We start from the raw sequence: 26,835 nt of genomic DNA on the forward strand, positions 1-26,835 counted from the left end.
CTTGGAGAGAAAATTATGTATTTGTATAGTCTTATAGCAAAATATCCATACAGTTGGTGCGTGATAATAATATATTACTGCATGCTGGAATACAGTTATATAGCATCTCAGGTCCACTTTGGAAGTATCTTATGCCAAATTGTTGCATGCGTTTGTTGTAGATGTTCTAGTTGCCTCTATCGTAAGAGAGGTGAGGACTTCATAACCTCTTTAATCTGTAATGTATGTAATGTGTACAGAAGATGTATATGAATATACTTAAATTGTCAGATATATTGTGTCCATTAACATAAAAAGCTAAATATTCTAAAGGTCAGTTGTGTTGTTCATCAGTAAAACATTATTTTCCAAAGAGCATAGTATTAGTCATGATGTTCAGTATACTCTAATGGAAAAAATCTAACCTGCCTTGACCCTAAGAAAGAGTAAACAAATACGTCCAAAGCAAAGGTAAATGCAGAATTATTTCTTGTATCTCTACCACTGGCTTTATGGGCAGCATCCTAGAATGTTTGTCCATTGTTTGCAGTAATATACAGATCTTTAGCTGATTTTCTTTTTTCCTCCTTTGTACTTAAATCAAAACTCCAGCTGGTGGAGTTGTACATTGTTGTAGTTTGTGCATAGCAGCTTTTGACTCCTCTCGGACAAATGTCCAGTGTAATCTGCAGTCACATATTTCCAGTGCTGAGGGTGTTCAGAGATGTCACTTGCAACCTTTCCACTGATTGTGTAGCTTGGTTTGGCAAGGGGGCACTTGCTTGTCACCCATAGGAGAAGTATGTTTTTCCTGTCCTGGGTTGCAGTGAGTAGTATATCTGTCTATCACTATGGTGTTTCTTCTATCGAAAAAATTTGAAGGATATGTTAATTTGAAGGTATCTGGGGAGAAGAGTGTAGAGGGAGTAGTTCTGGCATTAGGCCACTTCAGACAACTTGCAAGACTTTGTACAACTGGGGAGGCTTAGGTTTGAAAAGAGATCAAGTGGTGAAAAAATTCCTAGTTCCGCTCTAATCACTTTTATCAAATCAGCTCAGTAATTTATTCATAGAGCAGCTTATTAACTCAAAGCTGCCTTTTTTTTTTTTTTCTTTTTTTGAAGACTACATAGCTTGTGCTGAGAAGGAGGGATTTGTGGTTAAGTCACAGTAGTTAGAAATCATCAGTTTTTCTCTCTATTTTCTTTTCCCAAGGTCACAAGTTATTTAACCTTTCTATCTCCATTTAATTTTTTTTTTTTTTATATGGATCTTTTTTGGCTATTTTGAGAGTATGTTACTGAAATTCAATTAGTATTGGTAAAGAATGCTTACATATATGATGAAACAAGAAATCCATGATATTATATATAATTAAAATGTCCTTTTATCAGCATCGAGGCAAACCACCAAATTTTTACTTAACAGCTAGGCTGTTGTTTAAAATGCTATAGCTTTTCATCTGATTTTAAAAGAATCCTAGGTTTCTATCTTCATACAGCATTCCAGTCTGGTGCAGCATTGAAGCTGATGGAAAGAATACTTCTCAAATCAGAATAACCACTTAGTGTAGAAGTGCCACTGTAGTCTGGAGAAGTTGCATATATATTTCTTTAACCAAATGTTATTTGATCTGTCATCTTCAGGCTATAGATCTAAGGCATTTGGTTAAATGGAGCAACTCACAACTCTGAATTATCCTTTCAGGCTGTATGCACACTCAAAAGGGAAACATTTAATTAATTTTAATCCCTGATTTGTATATCTATTGTGATACAATATTTTTGCTATTGGTGAAAGCCAAGAATCAGGAAGACAATCCTGTGGGTAGGGCGTGGACTCTGGCAGGCACTGTATTTTAAAAAAAAAAAAAAAAACAACATTAATATCTTTAGTATGCTGTACCTGTTGTTTTCCTGCTGTCCTTCTCCCTCTCATTTGATTGATTTGTGATCTTGAAATTTTAATTTTCCCCCAAGCAGTTCAGCTGTAATTTAGTAGTCCGTCTAGTAACTATGATGTGAAATTTCCTCTTCTGGTGAAGTTTTAAGCTAATGTGTTCTACAGCTCCCAAATGGGGTGAGCTGAAACCAGATATGAAAGAGTCACTTCAGATAACAGCTCTGTGTGAGCTCCTAGGAAAGCCTTTACCAATAATCTTCTCAAGGTCTTTTTTGTAATACCTAGTTGATTGACATCCATGATGATGTTGAGGAGACTCATTGTAACACTTGTGTGATTTTTAGGTCTTTTCAAATGGTCATCTGATAAATGAAGAATATGATGTCCCTCCACGGCTTTCACCCCCTCTTCCAGCTGCCTCCGTCATTCCTATCGTAAAGTAAGTTAACTTGAATTAACATATTTCTTTCACAAATAAAGTTAGATAATAGCACTTATTCTCTGGTGTTAGAAGAAAAACAGGAAAAGAAATAATATAACTTGGTGATACATTTTCCATGCAAACATGAATTGTATTGATTAAGTGGGGACAGTTCTAACTTTAATTGAACATACTACATTTTTATAGGAAGAGAGAATAAATTGTGGCAGGTCTTGCTCAGAGGCATTTGGCAGTGGGAGCAGACACTGCATCGTTTTGCTTCTACAACTACAGAAGAAGTGTGGTCAGAGCTATTTATCACAGGAGATGAGAGATTCTAGGAAAAGTACTAAGGGTAAAGAGCATGATTTGTGTGCATTCTGCCCCTAATCTAGTCGTACTTTCTGAACTTTCTACACATGAAGCTTTATCCAGGGTTCACACCAGTATCTTTTCTCTGTTGTGGCTTAAAAACAAACAAAACTTTTATATCAGTTTTAAATGGACTCAACCTCCCTGACTTCCAGAATATGGTTTGGGACATTTTGTCATTTCAAGTTGCAGACTCCTCTTAGTCTTCTGGTAACATGGCTGTTTATTTGGTACCAAGATGTTGCTGTGTGTGGTAAATATCTTTGGACTCTGAATCAAACAGGTTTTTCTACAGAACAACAGATACTTAAAATAGAAAGCTTGGAAGTGCTAGAAAGTAGTTTATCTGTTTTTTTGCGTTTTTGTAAGGAAATTGGAGCATATTACAATGTTTGATATTATCCTGCAGTTTCTTCCCAATATACTCCTTGTGATTGTTGCTGTTAAATAAAACAATTGGGCAGTCAATACATACTAATACCGAGAATGTTCTCATTAGTGTGTAATTTTGCCATATCTTCAGCACTCACTCCATTGCATTCAGTTAGTGATAACATAAAAAACAGATATATTTCAGCATTTCATTAATGTTTTGGTTTTTCATATCCAAAGCATTAGAGTAAAGGTGCAGTGAAGTATTGACATTTTGTTGTTGTTGTTGTTAATTCAGAAGCCTGTGTTCAGGTGGAGTAACTGCTAAGTTGAATCTCTCCATGTTTACTTTTGATTCAAAAGCAAATTTTAGAAGGTTATTCACACATTTTTGTAATCGAATGTTGTGATGTAACCTGATTGACGTAGGGTGTCACAGGAATACTGTTTGGATACCTCCTGTAATCAATCCACTCTGCAGATTGATCTCCTTTGGTTAACTACTCCTTCTATGATACAGTGCAATTCCTAGTACATTCCATACCCTGTCAGTCAGAAAGAGAAAGCAATAACTCTGGTAGACAAACTAAATAATTTCATATTCCAAAGCAAATTGAATTATGAAAAGCGGGGAGAATTCATACTTTTAGTTTTCCTAGTGCTGAAATAGGAAAACATTCTGGTTCATGAGAATTCCATTTTTTACTCAGATTTTTGCAAAATACAATCTATACACACACTATATAGTGTTCATTGGAAATTCCGCAAGATATCACAGCAGTGTGGACAGGCAAAAGATTGATGTCAAGCCAATCCAAAACTAGCATGTGTGAGGTTTAGCTTGATCAAAAGAAATATTCTTCATTACCTGAAGTCTTCTGATTAGAAAACTGAAGCATTCCAGCCAAAAAAAAAATAAAGTCTTCATTTGTTAAAACCAAACTCCATAAACTCTTCAGGAATAAATTAACTTCCATTTCGGATTTGGTTTTGTACTTAAACCTTTTAAAAAAATATACTGCACATTTTAAATATTGATTTTTTTTAAATGGAAAAATAACAATATATAACCTAGGCGTAACAAGTTCAAATTATCTAATTAACAACTACTAAAATGTCACATGGAATGGCTGTTAAAAATTGATCATTGTACGTTGTTTCTTGAAACACTAATATGCCTATTTTAAATTAATTTCAAATTAAGTTTTTGCTACCACTAGAAAATGCCCCAGTAATCTATAATAGTGTGTGGCAATATGTAGGTGGGAAAAGTTGGAGGGGTGGGGGGGAGGAAGTCTTCAAAAATAGCAAATTTAATAAGTTTAATATTGCCACCAACCACAAAGATTGCTTTCAAAAAGATAACCTAAATAACACTTAGCATGATTTAATTTGAAATGCTGGAGAGAATATATTTACAGTGTATTTTTCCTCCTGTAAAATTGACTGCACTAAACCCTCATAAATATGTTGAACTGTACTTGATTCAAAACACTCTTCCTTTCCGCAACTGTGCTGCTGCAGTCAAGCTGGTGCAAGTTTCTTAATTTTTCTACTTTCCTATCTCTGCAGAGTTGTGGTTTCCTAGCTCTGCAGAGCTAAATTGTTTCATACAGCTGGAAGGCATTATTTTCTATTTTTTATCATAAATCTATAATTTCAAAGATTTGACTGAACAATACATTGACCTTGAATGAAATGTCTTAGTCTAAATATTTAGGAGGCAAAATGACCCTTAGTTGGAACTTCACAATTCTAAAATACTCTACTTAACTTGTTTGATCAGTTTTTACTGAATCAGCCATTACAAATATGACTACTTTCTTTACTAAATTACATTAGTAAAAGCACTAGTGTCTTTTTTTCTGGAAACAGTGCAGAATTCTTTTATTTTTACTAAATTGATTGTTGTTAGCCATACTTTAATAATGAATTGTTGGACTCCTGTTAACCAAGCTTCTGATTTTTATTTTCCACTGGGCCACTACATAGCTGACCCTACATGTTAAAACAGTTATTCCTTTATTGGACTGCTGTAATTATGTAAAATTATTTTTAGCAACTTTGCTGTTTTATTTTTGAAAAAATAAATAATTTTTTTATGTCAAAGATACAGAACTGTTCTTCTCCCAAAGTTAGAAATTTTCAAGTTAAATAGTGTTTGTTTTATTCCAGTGAGTAGGTCCCATTTTGCTACATCACTAGAAAATCGTCCTCTTTTATAACCCCGTGATGTTTCTGTGAGAAAGCATCTGTTTTTGAGTGTGTAATGAGAAATCCAATTCCAAATACCTTTTGTATTCTATAAATATATTAGGAATATCTAGTTTCTTTGAGGCGGTTGAGGGAAAAATAGCACCAAAAGGTATTTCTCCTCTTGCTATCCCTTCTGTCTCGCTAACAAACTTTGAAGGTGAAATTATAGTAGCGCTGAAGGCAAATTTGGCTGGGACATCCTAGCTTCCCTGAAATCAGCCTTTGGCATGGTGCTTCTCCAGCGGTTCTAGAAGGAGCACTGCTGATGTGCAGGTTCTAGACATCTGAGAGATGATGCTCTGGAGGACGTAACACGTCCTTTGCTCCTAGCTTGACAGGCCAGTGAGTTTGGTTCATTGGCTACTCTGTGGTAATTCTCTTTGCGTTGCAGGCTTACCCTGTGACAAATAGAAAATTGTGTCCTCCTCTATGAATAAAGATGAACTGCTTTGTATACGCTTTGGTTTTAAGGGCAGAACACACTCAAGGGCAATTCACAAATGTTGACTTGATCCCTGTGATCCATATAGCTTAATGCATTTTGCTGAAACGGAGTCGGCTTGAGGCCTTACAAAATTAAAGCTTTTGTCTGCAATAGCGAGTAGTACTCTGCATAGGACAGAAGAGTTAATAGTAAGGATCTGAGGTCTATACTGTACGTGTTATGGGGCAGCAGTTCAACTAGCTATCTGTAGTCTTGTCCCATGAATTTGAATGGTCTTTAGCAATTGGAACATAGTAGGGGCAAACTTGGAATATATCATGCATTTTAGTTCCATCTGAAAAGTATTCAAGTTGTGCAGTGCTCAGTGCAAATCAAAGCATGGTAAGAGGGCAGATTAAAGGGATTAACTTCAGAAGCATGGTCCTGATCCAGACTGAAATACGTGGAATGCAAGTTCATCCTGTCTAAGTCCTGTGAATCAGTTTCCCAGTAAATGATGGAAGTATTTCCCCTGAAATGCTTCTAAATAAATGTGAGATGTTGGTTTCCCTGGAGTTCTGTTTACAACTAAGATGGACATTAAGTGGCTCAACAAAAATGAATTCTCATATATTTTCCTGTTTTGCCTTTGGCCCTGTTGCTCTGTAGGATGAGATTGACATCTAGCCTTTGGTTCGACAAACCAGAAAATACAAAGTCACCATTTACCAGAATGTAATTCTGACTTTCAATGTATATCTACTTAAGGAGGAGGAAGGGAAACTAGACAACATATAAATACAGTGTATTGGTCAGTTTTGTATTCCTTTGTATACAAATCTTCTGAAGACTGAAGAGTAATGAAGTTTTTAAAAATGACATAGAAATAATAGAAAATTTCACCAGCTTGATAAACAGATGCCAAAGTGTTTCATGTCTTCACTTATAATGACAATGTTCATCTGTTAAGTTACAAAAACCAGCAATATATTTTTCTGTTTATCTTTCTAGGTGGTTTTCTTAGAACAATACCTTAAAAAATTATTTTCCCAAGACTGCTCACTAAAATGTAATTTTTGTCTATCATTTTGATTACACTCATATAACAAAAAAACAGAGAGTAGGTGTTCAGTTTTCATTTTAAAAGAAATCTCATATCCAGCAGTATTTTCCACGATAGAACTTGTTACCTGTAATGGACATTGTAAAGGCTACCTCTTTCCTGGGCTTCCACTGCTTTCAAGAAGTGATACAAATTGCTGTCTGGGAGGACAATTGAAGGCAATTGTTGTTTGAAGTAAAAATAATTTAAAATACAGGCAAATGTTGGGAGTTCAATAAGGTTATGGCTGGAACAAGACTTCACTGAAAGGTGAATGTCCGCTGTCTCACTGGGCCCTGCTAAATACTATTTGTCCCGAGTTAACTTTTGTTTAGTTCTTTTGATAAGTGCAAACAGATTAAGCCTTCTAAGTGCCTATTTAGTATTCTAATTCTTTGCAATTCTCTGTTATATTGTCCTTGCTTAAAATAGCTGTTTAACTCTTAGAGGGTCAGCTGCCCTTTTCTCTATGCGTTCTCAGTGACAAAAAAAAAAGAAGCCAAAAACCTTAAAAGTTTTAGTTTGACATGGTATTTTTGTTACCTTTTATATAGCAGATGTGTATTAAGGATATTTAGGCTAAAGAAGAGTATCTGTATTATACTGAGGTCAATTATGTAACAGTTAAAGCAAAATATATATTTTTCTCATTTCCTTAGGTGCCCTGTTCCTTCAGGAAATTCTGTGTCTGATAAATCAAGGGATCACACAGATGAGGATGATGAATACAAAGTTCCTTCTTCACATCCTGTAATACTGAGCTCACAGACACCACATAGTCATAATATAAAACCTCTTGCTCGGTAAGGTCATTTAGCAGCCTTGAAGACAAATTATTTACAAAAAATCTCCCAAATTTCCCCAAATTTAACTGGATTAAACTTTTATAATGAAGGTTTAGCTGCCTGCCTTCTAAAGTGTCTTACCTTTTCAAGCTTGGATTACTTATGCCTCTGTTTCATTTAAGTATCACCACATTGACAAACCTGTGAAATTTGCTTTATTTTTTCTCTGTTGGGTCAGAATTGGGTATCTTTTGCTTTTGAATTACCATTTCTGCAGTTGATACTGTTTTTCTCTTTGGTTGAGATTTTCAGAACTGACTAGCAGATTCAACCCCCACAACTCTTGCAAAATTAATTTTTAGGAGAATTGTGTGACAGAAATTTCCAAAGTCAGCTTTGAAAATCTTAAACTTTCACATTTCGTATAACTCATTTTAAGAAACAGCACAGTACTGAAATATGTGAATTGGCGGCTGTGTGTACATACTTTTATTCTCTTTTTGTCCCACATATACTGTGTCTTTTTGGCTTTTTGAGCCTGTTTCACAGTATATTTCCTTTATGCTTCTCAGAACCTTTTTTTAAGTTCAGATGGAATATATCTCTTTTGCTTTAAATGTGTTCCAAACTGTCCCAGTTCTGAATTATTAATATTAATGGTTATGGCAAGGAGATTTGGAGCCAAGGGACATAGCAAATGAAGGCTGTGTCATTCCTGGTGAACTTCTAGGTCTTTGACTTGTAAAGAAATTCTGAATGTCCGGAATTAATTCTTGGGCAAAAGAAGAGCCAATTCTCTACTGGTCTTGTAGGTCAAAAGTACGATATTAAAATCAAGTATTGATCTAAAAAGTTTAGACTCTTCTGCTATTAAAAAATGCAGTGACACATTGCCATTTTTTGCTCGTTCTGTCAGTGTGATGTCAAAGACCCACTATCGATAAAGCTAGACATGCCTCTCATCCCAAAATTAGCCAGTTGCAATTTTTAAACCTTTTTATTCATAGATTTAGAGCAGGTGGGAAAAAAAGGTCATAATCTGATGACTCCTTGCATGCAGGTTAAAAATTCTGTCTTTATTTGAAATGCTGATCCAACCTTCATTGCTTAGATGTGAATATTACACAGTTGTCTGAGCTTTATGTTCTTGAGTTCTTAAATTCCTATCTACCCTATGAGACTTTAAAAAAGTGAACAAACAAAAAACTCAAACAACAAAAAAAAACCCCACAACACTGAATAAAACTTTCAGTGTTGGCCAAGCAAAAAAAAAATGGGAGGAAAAGAAATTCTGAGGTCCTAATCCTTTTTACCTATGCCAGTTTTTTTTTTTATCTGAGTGTGTTTTTCTTCTGCATGGGAATGTCTTTCCGTACCATGCAAGTCATGTAACAGAGGCTGAGTTGCTTGCATGACTAGAGTTACACAGGATGTAACCTTCCTTAGGCAAGAAGTTGTCTGCAAACAGAAGAGAGCAGTATGTGGGCAGATTACCTTGGTTTAGCAGCTTCTGAGGGCTATGTCTAGCTTAGTAATTAGTGTGGTGCAATAGAAGTGGGTCTGTAGAGGGCCCTAATTGACTGCAAGGACCCCACATCCACATTCTTATGTTTGGGAAGTTTTGGATTCAGACTAACCTTAACATGGTCCTGTGGCTGGAGTACCATTCAGTAATTGCAGCACACTGGATGAGCTCTTGCAGAACAGCTTTTGAGTTAACATCATCCATAAGCAATGCTCTGAGACCCTCTGCAATGTAAACCCAAGTGCTGTAAGTGGGGATGACTTCTGGAGATTTGTTTCTATTCATACTTCTGACCTGAACTAAAATCCTAATATCTAGATGCACCCTGAAAGGTTCTTGAGAAAATAACTAGCTGGAAAACCAGAAGCTTCTCATTTTCCAGTATCTTTCTTTTGCAGAAAAAGGAGTTGAGTGCTTTCAATTGGCTGGTATAGGATTTCACCAGGCCATTAGAATTATTAATAGAGACTGTAGATGTAAAGCTGATTTCAAAGGGTTTTTTCCTAGTTTTTAGTTTATTTTTTAGCTAGCATACTTGGTCTTTCACTTGGTGTTCTAGTATTAGTCCTGGACTTCTACAGAGAAAATAGCTCAGTTTGCTGTTCAGGTTGCTTGATGATTAAAACCACCAGCTCTTCTTATTATGTATGCTGATGAGAATGTTAACTCAAACTATTCTCCCAAGCATTTGGAAAAAAAAAAAATAAATAAAATCCTATTGAATATTTGTGTATAAATGTATATGATTTTCCATATACTTAAAATGTCTCCTTTTAGCTAGTGTCACTGCTTAGATGTGAAAGCCGAGATAAAGCTTTCAAAAAGAACCTTGATTCTGTTTGATGCTGTATTCTCTTAATGCACTTTTAATCTCAGGGAGGAGAGTGCCTTAACTTTTCAGTACTGTTTAGCAAAACTGTTAAAAATTTTTATTATTTTTTTAATTGTCATAAATTTTTAATACCTTTCAGTTCTGTCCCTCAGTGTCACCTTCTCTTACCTCTTTCCTAAGAGTTGCTTCCACAGATCTTGGATAATACTTACTTTTCAGTATAGTAAAAAGCCTACAAAATTTCTTCTGAATGTTTGTAATTTGTAAACTACGTTATTCTTCCATCCTACCCCCAAATTTGTAATGCCTGTAAGACTTTTTGCTCCTTTACCAGTAGATAGGACAATGCTAAAATTATTTCAAGAATAATACAAAAAATGATTCAGTCTTCTTTTCTGGCAGATTAGTTAATTGTGTGGTTTGTTATAGCTGATCATCTCTTCCCAGGTATGGGGTAATTCCAGCAATAAGAAATGGAGGGAAAGAATTTCAGCATTGCTAATTAGGCTACTGTTAGAAGAATGATACATGATTGCCTTCACTATCTTTTCCTAATAAAGGTTTTTCCAAAGGGAAAAGAAAAGAACAGAAGGGTTGCTTGATAGTACTCACTTGCTGCTCTTTTTCTGGTGTTTACTTTTGGCATAAGCAGGTATTTTCAGAATGATTTTTAAACTGGGCTCATTATGACCTGAAGACTTCTGAAGTAGTGCCATGTTAAAGTTATCTTACTGCTTGTGGCTGGTTAGATTATTGATAATGCAGAATAGATTGAAATTAAATTAGAAAATATTCTTAGTTATTTAGTGTATATGCTGAGGAGTCAAAGGAAAAGTTGCATACACTGCATTTGAGAGATTGAACCAATCTAATTTCAAAGATAGAAGCAACACTTCCTCTACTGCTTCCCTGGGGAAATTAATTCATGACAAAATAGCTCTTACCATTAGTATTGTTTTGTTTTGTTTGTTAAGTCTTGTAATTATTCTTACATTGATTTCATTACTCCTAGTTACAACTCTTGGGACCACAAACACGATTTCACTTCCTCTTTCCTCTTTATATATTTTAAATGATTCCAGACCTTTCTTCATCCCATCTTTCCATATGGCCAAAGCTGATAGGTTTATTAATGTTCGTGCTAATGGTAAATACCCAAGATCTGAAATTTTATCTGTATATAGCTCTAGCAGATTTGCCAGTATTTAGTAATAACAGTGCATGGTGGGTTGGGATTTTTATTTTTAAGCTGGAATTGTTTAGTGTGGTGGCCTTCTTCCAAAGAAACTATCTGCTTCTTTCCGAATATGCAGGGTCCACAGTTCCAATGACAGGATTAATTTCCCCATTCTTTCACATTTATTTAAACAATATTTAATACAATGAAAAGACTTTTGCTCTATGTTTTTCCCTGTGGTATTTGAACAGAGTCGTCTTACAAAAATAATCTTCAATATTTTTCTGACAAGATTATAGGCAATGTTGTACTGTTCAGTTTAGATGATATTCATATTTAATTTGATACTGTTCTTTAATTTTGAGGGCGTAATGTGCTTCCATTTTAAACTGTGGTAGAAGTGTCAGTGAGATGGCTTTTTGATATAGAAATGAATAGATGCCTGCAAAACTGCTTTGGCTAGTTTAATATTTTTTTTTTAATGTTTGTCTAAGACTTTAGTTGAAATTTGTTATTGTTGGTGGTGTTCTGTTTGGCTTTTGTTGTTGTTTGTTCTATTTTGTTTAATGACTTTTCTGTGTTACTTCAGTGTGATAATTGCCAAAATCCACATTTCCCTTAACAAAATTCTGCTAGGGAAAATGCAACAGCTGGGAGGGTGAAACAGGATCTTTAATGTTAGTTCTTCCTCTATCTTGTATTGCAGCCTTGACTAAATTATTTAAGTCATGTCAATATCCCACCAAGAAATCTGTTCAAAGGAGTTTTATTGAGTGTTAACCAGTATCTGCTCTCAATGTAAAAAACATAAAGTTTAAAATTGGTGCAGCTTGTCATCTTTCATTTCTTTCCATGTATTGGACATTCTGGGAATTAATGCTTGGATAACTGGTTCATTGCTTCCTGTTTAATGTCTGTCTTCAGGGTGTGTGAGAACGGTCAATGTGCTGGAGTAACGAATGGGACGCACAGTACTACTTCTGAGATGAAGAAATCAAAACATCCAGAGTTAGGTATGTTTTTATTTTTCACTATTTAGCAAGAAAATTTACTCTGTGCTGTTCTAGGGGTACAGCAAGAAAACATTCACTTCTTGTGATTGTGTTGTTCAGGAGATGCCTATGATGCACCTACTGTTCCGGTACCTTTGCCACCTGCACGACCTCCTACCAGAGACAACCCAAAACACAGCTCTTTGCTCAACAGGACACCCTCCGATTATGATCTTCTGGTGCCCCCTTTAGGTTGCAGACTTTTTGCTGATAACATTTAATGGTTAATGTTGCCTAGATGAACCAAATGCCATGTTTATTGAAAAACAACCAATGTTGAGTGTGTTAAGAGTACCGAATGAGCTATGGGCTAAATATTACTACTGTAAGTCAGTATTTGTGTCAATGAGCTGTACTTGGTATCATAAGCCTTCATGCAAGACAGATGAAAAGGCATACTAAATCTGTATTCAAGCTTTAAAGAAAAGCAAAACCAATTTTTTGTTCCTTAGTATGAAGTTTGAGCATTGTGATTTAATGCAAGAGTTGGAGGGTTTTTCCTATTGTAGCTTTAGCAATTCCATTTCTTTTATCAAATGCAAAGAAGAATGCCAAAGAGATGGTATTTAAGTGAAAGAAAGCTAAATTAAATATTTTTTTCTGTGTTTTTTTCCACTATTAAGAGACAGATCAAAATTAACTGCTGGCTATGATCATCAAAAGTTCTTTTCCAACCGTGATTTCTGTTCTTTTCTCCTACACAAGAGTCAGTGAGCTCTGCGTAGATACGGAGGCTGTACTTGGCCACCACCCACATCTTCACTGACAAACTCAGCTGCATGACTGTTAGACTATAGTATATGTGTCATCATCCAATTTTCTGGATGATTTTTATAAAAACTTCTGAATACTTGCCATGTTCCTCTGCTATACTTTCTCTGATCCCTGAGGGGTTCCTGAGTTGCAAGAGTACATAGAATCGAAGGCAGAAGAGCACATGAAAATTACGCTGCTTGGTAACACTAGTCCTATCTGCCCCACCTTTCTGTAAGGGGTAGATTCTCTTGCCAAGCCCAAGAAAATTCAATTTATATTTGGGGTCAGAGCTCTAGAACAGCAGATAAAGATAATACACAGTATAAATGTAGCAGATTCAATGTAGTCAGCATTGTTGTTTGAATATGAATATTTTTGCTTAGCCACTGAACTATAGCTGTTATTCTACAATGATATTAGGTGAAAGCTTTTGTTATAATACACTCTTTGCAATTGAGCTACTAAAAGAAATCACTCCCCCAACCCCAGAAAAGAAACTGAGCACTACAAAAGGTCATTCAGAGCATGTTTTAGAAGATAGTGTATAGTAAGAGTCAGGTTTACAATTTTGTTACTGGAGTTGCTGAACTGCTAGATGAGCCCTAGGAGTGACAGCCTTGGCAGCCAGAGAAAAATAGATTTTTAAACTTCACTCTTTATTCTACAGTTCTTAATGAAGTTTTGCTCATCTAAATTCTTTTCTAAACTGCAGGAGAAGATGCATTTGATAGCTCACCCCCTTCACTACCACCACCACCACCACCACCTGCTCGGCACAGTATGATTGAGCACACAAAACCTGCTGGCTCAGGAAGCCGACCTTCTTCAGGACATGAACTGTTCCTTCATTCTGGTAGGAATACAAAGGAATGAACATATTTTATTTGATTTTTCTGTACTTCAGAAGCTTATCTGTTCTGTGATAAAGTTGTCCTCAGGCTTCAGAAGTCGGTTTTGTCTGTACTTCATTATACAAAATATTTTAAAATATGGGGTTTTTTTTAATGGTGGCAATTAAAAAAACCTCAGAATATAAAAAGACTTAACTTTTCATTATTACAAAGTAATGAAATAAGATCAATGATTCTATACCAGGCTAGACATTTTGGTAAATTGTACTTCTTTAGTAAGAGCTGTTACTTGTGAAGTCCCACGTTTTCTCTTGTAATCCGTACTACTAGTCTGTAGCCTTTTGTCAATTGCATTGTTTTCTATAGTAAAACATAACTCATCTATTTTGAAGTTGAGACTTGGGGAAAAACAAGAAAAAAAGACTTTGTCAGAACTTTTGTAAAGTTTTGTTGCAAAACTATATTAATTGTGGACGCAGTTACAGGAACCTGTGGTTCATAACCTTTTTGATAAGTCAGTTTTTCACCACATGAATCATTGTGACACTTTTCAGTCCAGTATTTTGCTTGTATAAGGTATAACAGGTTCACAATTTACAGTTTTGTCTTTGAGTTGAAAAGTGTTTGATTGTCAGGTTAATTAAGTTGAATACATTACCTGCTGATGGTATAGATTACAACAGGATTTTTTTGGGTTATAGTGCTTACCTGTTGAGGTGACTTTTTTTTTCCTCGATGGAAGCTTCCAAAGCATGATGTTGTCCTAAGTTTACCCACCCCAGGAATATTTTCAGTGATTATCTGCTTTGTGGTGCAGTTAGATGTCTTCCTCTTCCTATCTATTTTTCTTGGAAGCTTCATGGAGAGGGATAAATGAAATGTTTTGGTGATAATCTGTGCACATCCATAATAGCCTGACAGGTTGTTGTGCATCTGGCTGACCTTCGTGAATGATACTGGCTGCAGGATGAAAGCAAGCTAGTTTAGGTTGAACTGGAATGACCTTTTATGGAATGTTTTTTTTATTATTCATTACAGTCTGAGTGGGTATCTCAATTGTATCATCTGATGCAGAAACACATGCTGCACCGTTCAGTTCTAACAGGAATGCAAGGAAACCTTCACACAGATGCACACATGCAGGCTCCATCAGGCTGTGTGCAGTTCCCAGAAATATGCAGAGTTTTAAATTATTAAATGTTATTTCCAAATAATCTTAGAAAGATCACTGATAGTGTTAAAAAACATTTTATAGCTCTTAATTAAAAATCTGGAGAATGTATCTGTGGCCGTGTATTGTTCTTCAATTGGCATAGTGAATACAATCTTATAGCAGCAGTTTTTATTAATGTTGTAAGTGTATACATCTACTTAAGCGTACGTGGTTGTGTGGATTGGCTATTTTTTTGTTCATATGGTATTTCTAAAGCCATATTACTCATTTTGCATCTTGTTAAATAAACAAACAGATGATTTATGATGATTTTTGATGATTGCTTTCCATACAAGTCTTGGGCATGATTTCTCAGCTATCCATCAGAGCCTGTCAGGTTAGAATAATAATCTCATCATGAACAACAGCAGAAACATTGCACTCAAATACAAACATTCATGAGTCCAGAACAGAAGCCAGGTCCAGGATGATGTTAACACTTGCTCAGCTGCATCCTCAATAGCAAAAAAAAAAAATAATGCCCAGACTATATATTTCTCCCGTTTTATAAACTGTCTTCCTGTAATCAGCGGAGAGTCCTGAAAGCCTAGTCAAAACCTTACCAGTCCCTGTAATATTTGCCCGTAGCTGGGACTGTATGAATAGGAAATGTGCCCTGCAATCTCTGTGAACTGCAAAGCATAGTGTTACCAAGTTCTAACCAAACTGAATAATAGCTGGGATATTTCTAATCGCACTGCTTCAGGCTTTGCAAGCTCTTCTGTGCTCTACCAGACACAATCTTAGCAGTGTCAGGGTTGGGTAATTGAAAGGTATCTCAAAGATGTAAATAGAAAAGGCATGGTCAGTGCAGGATAAGACCACCTTTGAGCTTTGTTCTTTCAAGACACATGTCTACTGTGCAAGTGTTGAATTTGGATGCATATGTACATGCTATGGGGGGAACAGCTGTGTTTGGATTCATGGCTCCTCTGTCTGAAGGGAGGCTATTTTAAGCCTAGGTCCTGTGCATCAGCACACCCTCAAATAATAATTCTAATTATGCTAAGACACCTTTTTTGTTTTATTATTACAGATCCCCATTTTGATCCCATAACTGGTCATGTTCCTTTACCACCTGCTCGTAGAGTAACTGGAGAAAACGTCAAAACAAATAGGACATCTCAAGACTATGATCAACTTCCTCCCTCTTCAGGTAAGGTAGAAAACTGTTCTTGTAGAAAATTACAACTTAATGAAGCAAATAACTTTCATCCATGAAGTCTAATAAGGTTTTGTCATTCTGGGCAATAAATGGCAATGGTAATATCGCTTTACAAAAATATGGAATCATCAAGGCATAACAGAGATTAAAGTTCAACAATAAAGGTAGAAGTGGCTATCCGTTGTCTGTAGGTGTAGCTATTATGGCATCAGTTTCACCAGCTGCCAAACTGAATGCTTATGGGAGTTCTAGTGTTCCTTATTTCTTGAGAAAGGTAGAGATTTTTCTGCCACCTTTGAAGCTCACAAGAGATCTGAAGTGCTGCAGGGACCACACACATCTCACTTCCACCTTTGTTTCGTTGTTCCTAAAAAAATAAAAAGAAAAGTAGCTTCACTCTCTAAAGTATTATTATTTTCTGATCTTTTTTGCTAAAATTTTTGTCTAAAGTTCTAAGAAAATTTTTAAATGTTTTTTATTAAAACAAGAAGAAGCAAAACCAATTAAAATTCAGTCTTCTATTTACAATGAAACAGGTCTAGTAGAAGCAATTCTTCTGCTGTAGAAATTTTGCTTATGGTTTTCAGGCAACTCAAATATATTAAAATTATTATAAAATAAAGTATTACCTCTATTTCAAAGTACTTTCACCAATTCATAGAAAATTTTCTTTAGCTGTGCATGGTATGTGGGGAAGGGAGAGGATTGTCCCACCTGCATTATTTTACTGTATGGGGAGACCACACAAAGAAAGAGCCACGTAATATCTTGAATCGTTATTTGTTCTCCACGTAAGAGTGAACTGTGTGTAAATATTCTTTCCTAATGCATAAAGAAATGGACTTATTTCTCTAGTCTTTCAGTTGTCATAATCATCAGCGTTGCAACAATCACAAGTGGGAAAATGGTACATTTTTTAATTGTAATTATATATCTCCTTTTTTAGGAAAATCCTCTGTTGTGGTATAAGAATGAAAGATTATATTTTTCCAACTTAGACTACAGGGGAAATTAAGCCTGAACAGTGCTACAGAATTTCTAATGTATAGCACATTTGAGAATTAGTGTGGTGCCTTTTATACAGTAGCATTTTGGGGAGGATATCTCTACTAATATAACAGTGTCTGTTTCTTTTTTTTTTCCTGTTGTTAGAAAAAATAATTGTTTTATAACGCATGTTTTATATGTGACATTGTAACACAAATAGATCCCTCACAACGTTAACCTGATTTATTTAGGGCATTTTAAATTCTTTCATAATACAAATAATGACAATGATATAACTACCTTTTAAAGCTATGGAATTTTCCTGCAACTCTTTCAGGTCTGTGGTAGAACAATTTTTAATTTTCCTCATTTACTGCAAGATGTTTGCTACTTAAGGTGTTGAAGATTTCTGATATCACTTAATAAATACTTTTCTGTCTCTATGTTTCCCACAGCCATATTCTAAACCACCCGCTTGCGTTGAACTTTGCTATAAATACAATTCTGAATCAGCATGATGTACTGCAAAGATATTCAATTTAATTTCAATTAAGAGAAAACTGTGTGATAGATCATGTCATACTCTTAATTGAAAAGTTGTTTTTACCATGGCAGTAATTCCGTAGAACAGAACTGATGAGCTTCAGATTAACTGATTCACCTTCACCTGTGATTTAAAAAGACAATGTAGAGCTGTAACTCTATTCAGAACTTTTGTTTTTGCACTTATTCTGAACAAACCTTAGTTAGGAAATTCTGAACTAACCACTTAGGAAATTCTTCATTTTAGCCGTTTAGTATAGTGATTCTTTGAACGAGCTGGAAAAGAAATGTAGTTCACTCTAAAATCTAATTATAATTTAGCCACTGGCTCCCTAGAGTAGCAAGGGGAGTCCTTTAACTTCTGTGTTTTGGTTTGACCATTTTTAAGGTTGCTGTTAGGATGTTTAACTGAATTGTTAACATGTAATGAGAAATTTATTCTAATTCAGCAACTTATTTGGTATTGAACACTTAAGAAATAGTTCTCCACTATGCACCTAACTATCCCAAAGGCATGTTTTTTCCTTAAGTACAGCTTTCTAAAATTATTACAATAAAAGCAAGAGAAGGAGATACTGTTAATAGTATGTGGGAAAGGTAGAAGAAAATTAGGTCTCTAATATAGGCTTTTGCTGTATTTTACTGAATTTAGCTATTCTGTGAGAAATGGATTCAGATGGTTAGTTAGGTCTGCTCCCCATTCACTCACCTGGCTTTATTAAAGCATTTGCATGCAAATTTAAATTCGTTTATACAGAAATTATAGGGGGAGGTTGTTCCATATTATTTCAGGGTGGATTTCAATTAGCCTTAAGGGCAATAATGTGCCACAGTGATGCAAAATATGAAGATCATCCCCAACAGCTTGATGGACCAATATGTGTAGTTACTCCTTCCCACTTTCTCCCTGCTCTGCCAGTTCCTTAGTATAGATGTCCCCTGGGTATCAGGCTTTGTGCTGTACCCCAGTTAGATTAGATGTAGCTGCTTGCTGCTGCTCCAGAGAGGCCTTGCACAACAAGCTTTCATCACCTGCTTCCCTGGTGCTTCTCTGCCAGTGAAAGACCATGGAACATACAGGAGAAGCAGCAAGGGAGGAAAAGACGAGGGCCGTTTCACAGCAGAGAGGAGCAGGCAGTTGCCACAAATATCCTTCCCCTGCTGTGCCATGGAGCTCTCGCCTTACGACTTTTTCTGTCCTTTTTAAACCCATATTAAATGAGCCTGTCTCTGCCTTTATACTAACCCATTACCTAAGGGTTAAATCTAGTGCCAAATTACAGAAATGTGAGTGATAGAGGAAGCTCCTTCCTGTAGAAACTGTTAATTGAATTACAGAATTAGAAAATCTATTTGATTTTTTTCAGCTAGGCATCCGCAGTGGCTGAAACATCAGAGGGAATGGGAGGTTGGGAAGGAAAGTCCTGCTTAAATACCTCTATCTCAGTGTCCAGATGGACACGCAGCTTAGGCTTAGTATCTTTAAGCTCAGGATCCAATGTCATACCCAGCTTCAGCTAAAATTTTATATGGATGTGAAGATACTGAAAGAGATGTCAGCACTTAAAAAAATAATAATGGAAATTAGGTTAGAGAGAGAGAGATCTTAAAGTATCTGTGCTAAAGAGAGATGTCAGTGTAGTGAGAATAAAATGCCTATGCTGCAAATCTGTGGACAGAATTAAAAATGACCTTTCTAAATGATGTGATTGCTTAAGAAAGTTTGTTTGGAAGCTTCAGCAAAGCTGAAGGTTTTATACAGGAAATAACTTCAGTTTTAAGCCTCTAGACTAGGTAGAGCAAAAAATATCTTGTGTAACTCACACACAGAAGGATTTGGTGTACACATAAGGAATTTTTTCTGTACCTCAACCCCAGGGGAAAACGTAAAGTTTCCAAATGAATTTTGTTTCATCCTCTGAAGAAATGAAGTCTGTAATGAAATGTCTGTATTAAAACAGTTTGAAATGTTTGTGAAAGAAAACTGATTGGTTAAAATTTAGTTTATATATTTTTTAATTATCTTAAATTTAAAGAATATTCTTCTGTTATGGTCTTGATTTTTCTAAATTAAGCAAAGGGAGAAATTTGACTTTGCTTCTGATTTGGTTTTTAGTCACTAACCACACTTCCTGACTATTCTTATTTTCTCAAACCAAGTGTGCTTCATGGGTCTTTCACACCTCCTTAGGAGGTTTGGATCTGCTTCAGCTGTGTTTACTAGAACACTTAGTATTTATATAATTCTTTTCATCATAAAAAAATGATGAGAGAAAAATCATAACAAGTATGAAATAGCCCTTACTATCTGTAGGTTTTGTCAACTATTTGCAAGGAAAATAGGCAACAAAATTAGAACAAAATTAATCTTAGCCCTGTACTGTAAATTTTTAATAAAATTACTCTCATCCATTTGTTACACTTGCTAGAAATATTACTTTCTTATCTTCTCTGAATTAAGAAATTAAATTAAAATTTATAGCAACACTCATCTGAATGTATGGAAACTAAGTTGAGAGAAAAAGACACCTTGGTTAGATGTGCACTAACGTGGACTATTTTCATTCATCCGAAATGTTTAATGCACTTAGTTGAATTACAGTTCTCTCTATCCAGTGACCTGATAAGGTAGCATGTTGTAACAGCAGTACTAGAAATAAAGCATTCTTTCATCACTAAAAAACTGTTTCTGAAGTACTTAATAATGCAAAACACCATTGCTGTCATTGGAAGTACACAGGATATATCACAGCCTGAAATTCCTCTAATTTATCTATCAAAGTCACTGTTGATGAAACTTTTTAGAACCCTTTTTGAAGGATTAAAGGCTTTTTTTTTTTTTTAATACTTTGCTCTTGAAAGTGTTTTCTGCTCTATGCCTGCTTGTATTTAAGCTTCTTATTGTGGAATCAGTGAGGATAAAAAGGTTTCAGTAAAGTACCAAGTTTACTTGAGCACAAAACTCTTGACTCTCAGAAGATTAGCAAGTTTGAATATTAGCTTTTTTTCATCAGCACATCATGATTCTTGGCACCAGCATTAACTGTGAAGGTAACCTTTCTGTAGAAGAGATGGAAAGGGGTAATACTTCCTAAGGGGGGCTGTAGAGGAAGGATTGTGTTCTGTCCTCAGCACCAAAAAAAACTGGACAGGAGGGGTTTTTGAGAAACCAGTTATTTCTGTACTTATGTGTAGCTGCTATGCATGAAATCAGCTGCAATTGATTGAACAGAATCTGCAAGATGCACCAATAAGTGAAGGATTTTTCTCCCTCAGGCATATTTGGCTGGATTATTCTTCTGTGCATCTTACAATCCTAAGTAAAATTGTGGTCAAATTTGGTTTTTTAGGGGTTTTGTTGTTTGTTTTTTTTAAACAGACTAAGAAAAAATTCTCAAATTGTCTGTTCAAAGTGGAGAGCCTTTAAAATTTTGGCTGGCTATGTTCACCGTCTTTGCAGTTTCATACTACTTTCTTTTTCTTCCAACTTTGGGTAATTCAGATTGTAACTTGCACATTCCTGTTATATTATTAAAATAGTATTTAACTACATTATTTCCTTTTTGGATGTTCTTGTGCAATTCAGCTTCTGTCCAAATTTTAAAATTAGATATATCGGTGAATTAAAATATCTCTTCGTCATCCTTTAGAATTTTACTTTCTGAACTGTTTCTTGAGTCTTGGCCTACCTATAACACAATTTTAAGCCAATTTATACTGATTTCTGTCTCCTTTATTTGAAACAGATGGTTCACAAGCACCAGCCAGGCCCCCTAAACCACTTCCTCGGAGGACTGCACCAGAAATACACCACAGGAAAGCATACAGCTCTGACAGTTCCATGGAAAACGTGGATGCAAAAATTGCAAAACTTATGGGAGAGGGCTATTCCTTTGAAGAAGTCAAGAGGGCACTGGAAATTGCCCAGAATAATGTTGATGTGGCCCGTAGTATTTTAAGAGAGTTTGTCTGTTTTCCTCCACCGGTTTCCCCCCGTCTCAATCTATAGCAGCGTCAAGATATTCTTGGAGCGTGCGAATTCTACGTATACACGTGTGGAGTGGGAAATGAGAGAAAGAAGAGAACGGAATATTTTTCTTTCATCCTTAATAGAAGGGTGTTTGTTTCCAGCCGTTTATCAAAGGCTCGTGGCTGCTCTGATCAAGACTTATAAATATGCTGAGGCTTATGTATTTTTGCTAGCCATACTTTTTTAAATCAGGGTTGAACTGACAAAATAATTTAAAGAAGTTTACTTCTCTAGAACTTTTAATCTGTGAAATGCTTTTTCTTGTTTACAAGTTGGCAAGTTACAGTTTTCTAGTTGATGCCTGTACTATGTTCCTGTTCATATTCCCTTGTACTTGTGGTCAGTTCTGCTGTAGCATTCCCAACAGTTTCCATGCTGACCACCTCATCAACTAAATCATCATTTTTCAGAAGTTCTGTGTTTGGGTTTTTTTTTTCCTCTTACAAGATGCTATAATTGTGTTTTTTGCATTTCAGCTCATCAAATGCAAAAAGTATGTGGCCTTCACTACTGATATTTTTTTTTTCTGAGATTCCTTTGCTTTTGAGAGAGGAAATATCTGAATGTAAAATGCATTATTCTGTTTATGAACTGCCTTTTTAAAGGTATTTTGACAGTAATGTTGGGCAGCTTTCTGTTTAACATGAATTCCATGACCTGTATTCCTCAAGGTCTTTTATACAGTTTCCACAAAAAAATCCCAACCAACTAATAAAACATTTCATGCAGCAGTGATACGGAGTTCTGACATGTAACAGCTCTTTGAAATTTGAGTATTTGATTGCAAATGTTCAAAAAAAGCCAAATGCACATAATTCTGTGTTTTGATTACACACTAATGGCACCAGTTCTCTGACCTATGTAAACTGAGGGATGCCAGACTAGAAGGAATCTTTTTGAATCATATTAATGGTATTCAGGTAAATTCCAGTTCTAGCTTCTGTAAAGTAGAATGGGGTTAATTTTTTGTTGGAGTGATTATCCTGTGGTTCATTGTGGCTTGGATCAGTTTGTATTAACATGGAAACTTTAAATCTTTGATGCACTGTTAATTTCTAATGCTACTGTAGCAATATTTTTTGCAACGTTCTCTAGTAACTTCCTCCTCTGTACACTTTATTATTCACAAGTATGTGTTTAATACCCAGATTCATTCACTCACTTTCCAGCTGCATAGTTGGAAATACATTTTTGCTTTATGTGGTTAATGATACTCCAGGGTTTGACATTTTATTTTTGAGCCCCAATTGATGAAAGCCAAATCAAAAATCTTCCCAATTTTAGAAAAGAGAGAAGATAACTCTATTCTTATTACACTCAAGAGTCCAAATATTTCCAGAATAGTTCTTAAAATTACTGTTTTCTTGTTTTTTTCAGGAAACTTTGACATTTTCTTTTCTTTTGTTAGTATTGAAGAGAAAAAAACATGTAGTTAGAATATTTTTCACATTTTGAGATGTGACCAGTGTATGAGAATTTTCACAGTCTGCTAAGCTGGGTGTGGGGTATGTATTTATTGTTCGCTTTCGGTGTTCTTCTGCACTCAGAGCAAGTGGTAGAAGTCACATCACTTGCAAGCTCAGATCTCAACTTCCATTGCATTTGTTTTAACGATTTTTAACGATAGCAAGTGGCTGAATAGCAGGATTCAAAATAACTGGGAACACTCAGTAGAAGTTACTGTGTTATCTCAAAGTCTATTGTGTCATCAAAGAACTTCTTCTTAAAACTAATTAAATTTTTTGTAGCATCACAAAGCATAGTATGGATATCATTAATCTGCTTCAGTGATAAAGATGATCAGGAAAATTCAGGGTATAGGAAAGAGCTTCTGTTCCCCTTTGACTTAAGCAAGTGATTCTGAGTTTGTCTTAGAAAAGGGCATTTGCAACTTCCATTAAATGTTCGTTTCTTGAGTACAGCTTATGCAGAGTTTTGGTTGAAGTTATATTCTGTGCTTTTAGTTCAAGTAAATCTCTTCTCTCTCTTTTGGGGGAAAGTTTTGCGTAGTCTTGAACTCTCTTGTTCATTTGGTTTGTTTACAACATCACTAGCATTTTAGCTAACTATAAATTCAAAATGATTCATACTATTAAATTAAACACCATGGTTGTACTGGAATTACTTAAATGAGGTTCTAGCGTAACTGCCACTATAGCAATGATGACAGTGAAAAAAGAACACTTCACAAGGATGAACAAACAATCTGCAGATTGAGTTTTGAACTTTTGAAATGTAATGGAGAACTCATTTTCTCATTTTTATGCAGCAGCTTAGTATAAATGACAGCCTTATGTTTCAATCAGAGGCTGGAACTGCTGCCTGATAGATTAAGGGTTTTAAATTTTTCTTTCTCCTTTCTAGTTGTGACCACCAGTGACAATTTTTTTAGTATGTGTTTAAAAAACAGCTTGATGAGCAATATTCTGAGTGGTAACGTGAAAAGAGTTCCATTAATCTTTATAGATTGTGCTAATACCACTTCTAAGTAGTGGAACGTGAAGACTATTTCAAACCTGTTTTGGTTAATAGTTTTAAATTCAAACAGAGCGAAATTGCTTTGCTAGAGTGTTGATGTTTACTCTGCAGGAATTAATAGGCTTAAAAGAAATTAATCTGGCTGCAGTCTAGTTCTCTAAACATATAGTTCTCTAAACATATTTTAACCTTTGAAAGACTTGAGGGTTTGAGCCTGGCAGTGTGTTGTGCACATATATATAACTTTAAGGAAGACTGACTTCAGTGAGAGTGCTTGAATGAACAAAGTTGGTTAAACTCAGAAACATGTGCTATCATATTTCTTCCAATTAAACGTCATTGCAGGCTTTAGACCATCATTCTGATGTCTGTTCGCCTCTCCTTTTGGCTAAATTGCTGCATATTAAGCAAATTGGCTGAAGGAGAAGTTGAGCAAAGCAAGTGGACATCAGCAGCGTGGTTCTTTTCCAAAGACTTAGGGGAGAAAAAAAAAATGAAATTGTGATAAAATAAATGAATTTAATATGACTAGCCATGTTAATGGCTTGGCTGGAACCCTGAAATGGCCACTGATAAAATTTGTTAATGTTCGGTATCTCAAGAGTGCATCTGGCAGTTTTTTTTTTTCCATAATGTGAATTTAAGAAATTTTGTACCTGGATCATTTCTTCTGTTACTGTCTTTTTCAGCTTGAAGCTTTACTTTGCACTGATGACTCTGACCTGAAAGCATTTAAGTTTGTGTCTTAAAGCTTGTCAAATTTTGAAGCAAATGAACACCATATTCGAAGCAAATTCAGGTACTACCTGTTGGCCTGGAATTTAGCGCTTTTAGGAATGACTTCTTGAAAAAGGACTTCAGTAGTTTCCATTTTGAAGGATTTTCTTTCAAATAACTATTTTATCAGAAAATGCCTTTTATAAACTTGTCTAACATGTGGCAAACTTAGTGATGTGTTCAATTAATTTATATTTTATTCAACATTCTTTTTAAATTTTGGTTATTATGTAAGCCAAGTTCTTTATCTGTTCTTGTAAGGTATTTTATAAAATTAATGTTAACAGAACATTGGGTTGGTCTGTGATTTTTCAAGACTCTGTCTCTGTTATTGAATATTATCACTTCTCATCTGCTGCTTTAGAAGCTTAGCCTGTCCTGGGTAGGGGTCTTAGAAACCATTGTTTAGTCAGCCACAAAAATGAGGCTTTGCTCTAAAATACGTCGAATCATTGCATTGAGATATTTGCTTTATATCCCCATACGTTACTTCACTTCTAAATTTCAGTAGTAAAAATTTATAAATAGGCAGTAATTTCAGAATGTGCATGTTATAGTTTTATGGCAGAAAGATGATAATCATTAAATAGTTAGAATCCAAAGTGGTGGGCATGTAGTCGACTCTACATTAATTTCCAGGATTTTTTTCCTAAAGAAAATTACAGTCAGCTCACACTGATACTTCTTTAACATCCTGTGCATTTACTTTCTCAAGCATTGTACTGACTGACATACTGTACTGTACATTTTACATTTAGATGTAAAAAATATTTTAGGAGTGTAAACCACTTTTTTTCCCCTGGCATTGTATTCCAGCATTCTGAAAAATGTTTAGAAAATCTAACGTCTACTGTGCATGACAATACAGCTATTACTATTTAAAGCCCAACACCATTCCCTGCAGGTCAAATTAGACCTTCAGTGGTTGTTTCTTCAGTCTACCTTAAATCCTTGTCTGTTACATAGTCACCTTGTCATCTCACTAGGTAGTGAAGTTAACTGTTTGGTACACTTGTCTGTAGTGCTATAGCTGCCTATTTCTTTCACTTTTTACTCTGCCACTGTGGAAGTCAGCTGTGACATCGTTGTGTTATAATTGAAATTTAGCAGCTGGGTGCTCTGGAAATGTTTCAGGAATTTTTGTTTGATAGTCCCAGTCACTAATTTTGTACAAGATACTTGCCTCCATTTATCAGTTGCAATGAGTTTGCGTCAGGAAAATGATAAATTTTAGATTTTAAACCACTGTGTGTTGCTTTAGCACCTAAACATTCCATTTGTCCTTAGATGATTTCGTGTCTAGCAAAGAGAATTCTTACTCAAAATAAATCCTAAATCCCAAATCTCTTAATCTTAAAGCAGAAAATAAATCTTAAATTTGTGAAACTTAATCCCATAACCTTCCTGAACATCATAAAGAATTTAAAGGCCTCAGAATAATATGAACTATGACAAGAGTTTTACTTCCCTAGACCTGCCAGAAACAAAAGCAAAAACCCATTGAATACTGATCTTCTGACTGTAAAGCTACTTGCATCTCTCTTGACCAGTGGAGGAATCGGCCAGTTTCACTACAGTACTTTTTTGAAAAAAGTCAGCTTCTTTTTTATTGCAATGACTTCCATGCTAGGCCGGAAGATGTAATTCTGACCTAACCATCCAAGCTCCTCTCTCCTGTAGGCAGACAAGATTTAGCTGTTTTGAACTGCCTGGATGTCTGGTGCAAATGAAGGAGTATTTGGTAAGATTACGTCCTCAATTTCTGTGTCCTTCTCTGGGAAGTTTGCTAAAAGATGTGTTGTTTAAGAACGGGATGCCGGGGTCTTAAGCAAGGGG

The 26,835-nt window shown here is 35.4% G+C and overlaps 1 protein-coding gene across 4 annotated transcripts in view; it reads left to right on the top strand.

Annotated features, from left to right (window-relative positions):
• CBLB (Cbl proto-oncogene B, E3 ubiquitin protein ligase) overlaps positions 1 to 25,288 on the top strand; it is a 129,739-nt gene extending 104,451 nt beyond the window's left edge. For 3 of the 4 annotated variants that reach the window (XM_014947395.1, XM_014947396.1, XM_014947398.1), the window contains exons 13-19: positions 2,226 to 2,320; positions 7,488 to 7,631; positions 12,072 to 12,160; positions 12,260 to 12,391; positions 13,668 to 13,808; positions 16,056 to 16,175; positions 21,461 to 25,288. In XM_014947395.1, the coding sequence (XP_014802881.1) occupies positions 2,226 to 2,320; positions 7,488 to 7,631; positions 12,072 to 12,160; positions 12,260 to 12,391; positions 13,668 to 13,808; positions 16,056 to 16,175; positions 21,461 to 21,723 (984 nt within the window). In that variant the 3' untranslated portion in view covers positions 21,724 to 25,288. The remainder of the gene's footprint in view (positions 1 to 2,225; positions 2,321 to 7,487; positions 7,632 to 12,071; positions 12,161 to 12,259; positions 12,392 to 13,667; positions 13,809 to 16,055; positions 16,176 to 21,460) is intronic. The other variant, XM_014947399.1, reaches the window with a different exon arrangement.
• Positions 25,289 to 26,835: the final 1,547 nt, after the last annotated feature.

Source organism: Calidris pugnax, unplaced genomic scaffold (genome assembly GCF_001431845.1).
Source record: "Calidris pugnax isolate Ruff unplaced genomic scaffold, ASM143184v1 scaffold95, whole genome shotgun sequence".
NCBI classification, from domain to species: Eukaryota; Metazoa; Chordata; class Aves; order Charadriiformes; family Scolopacidae; genus Calidris; species Calidris pugnax.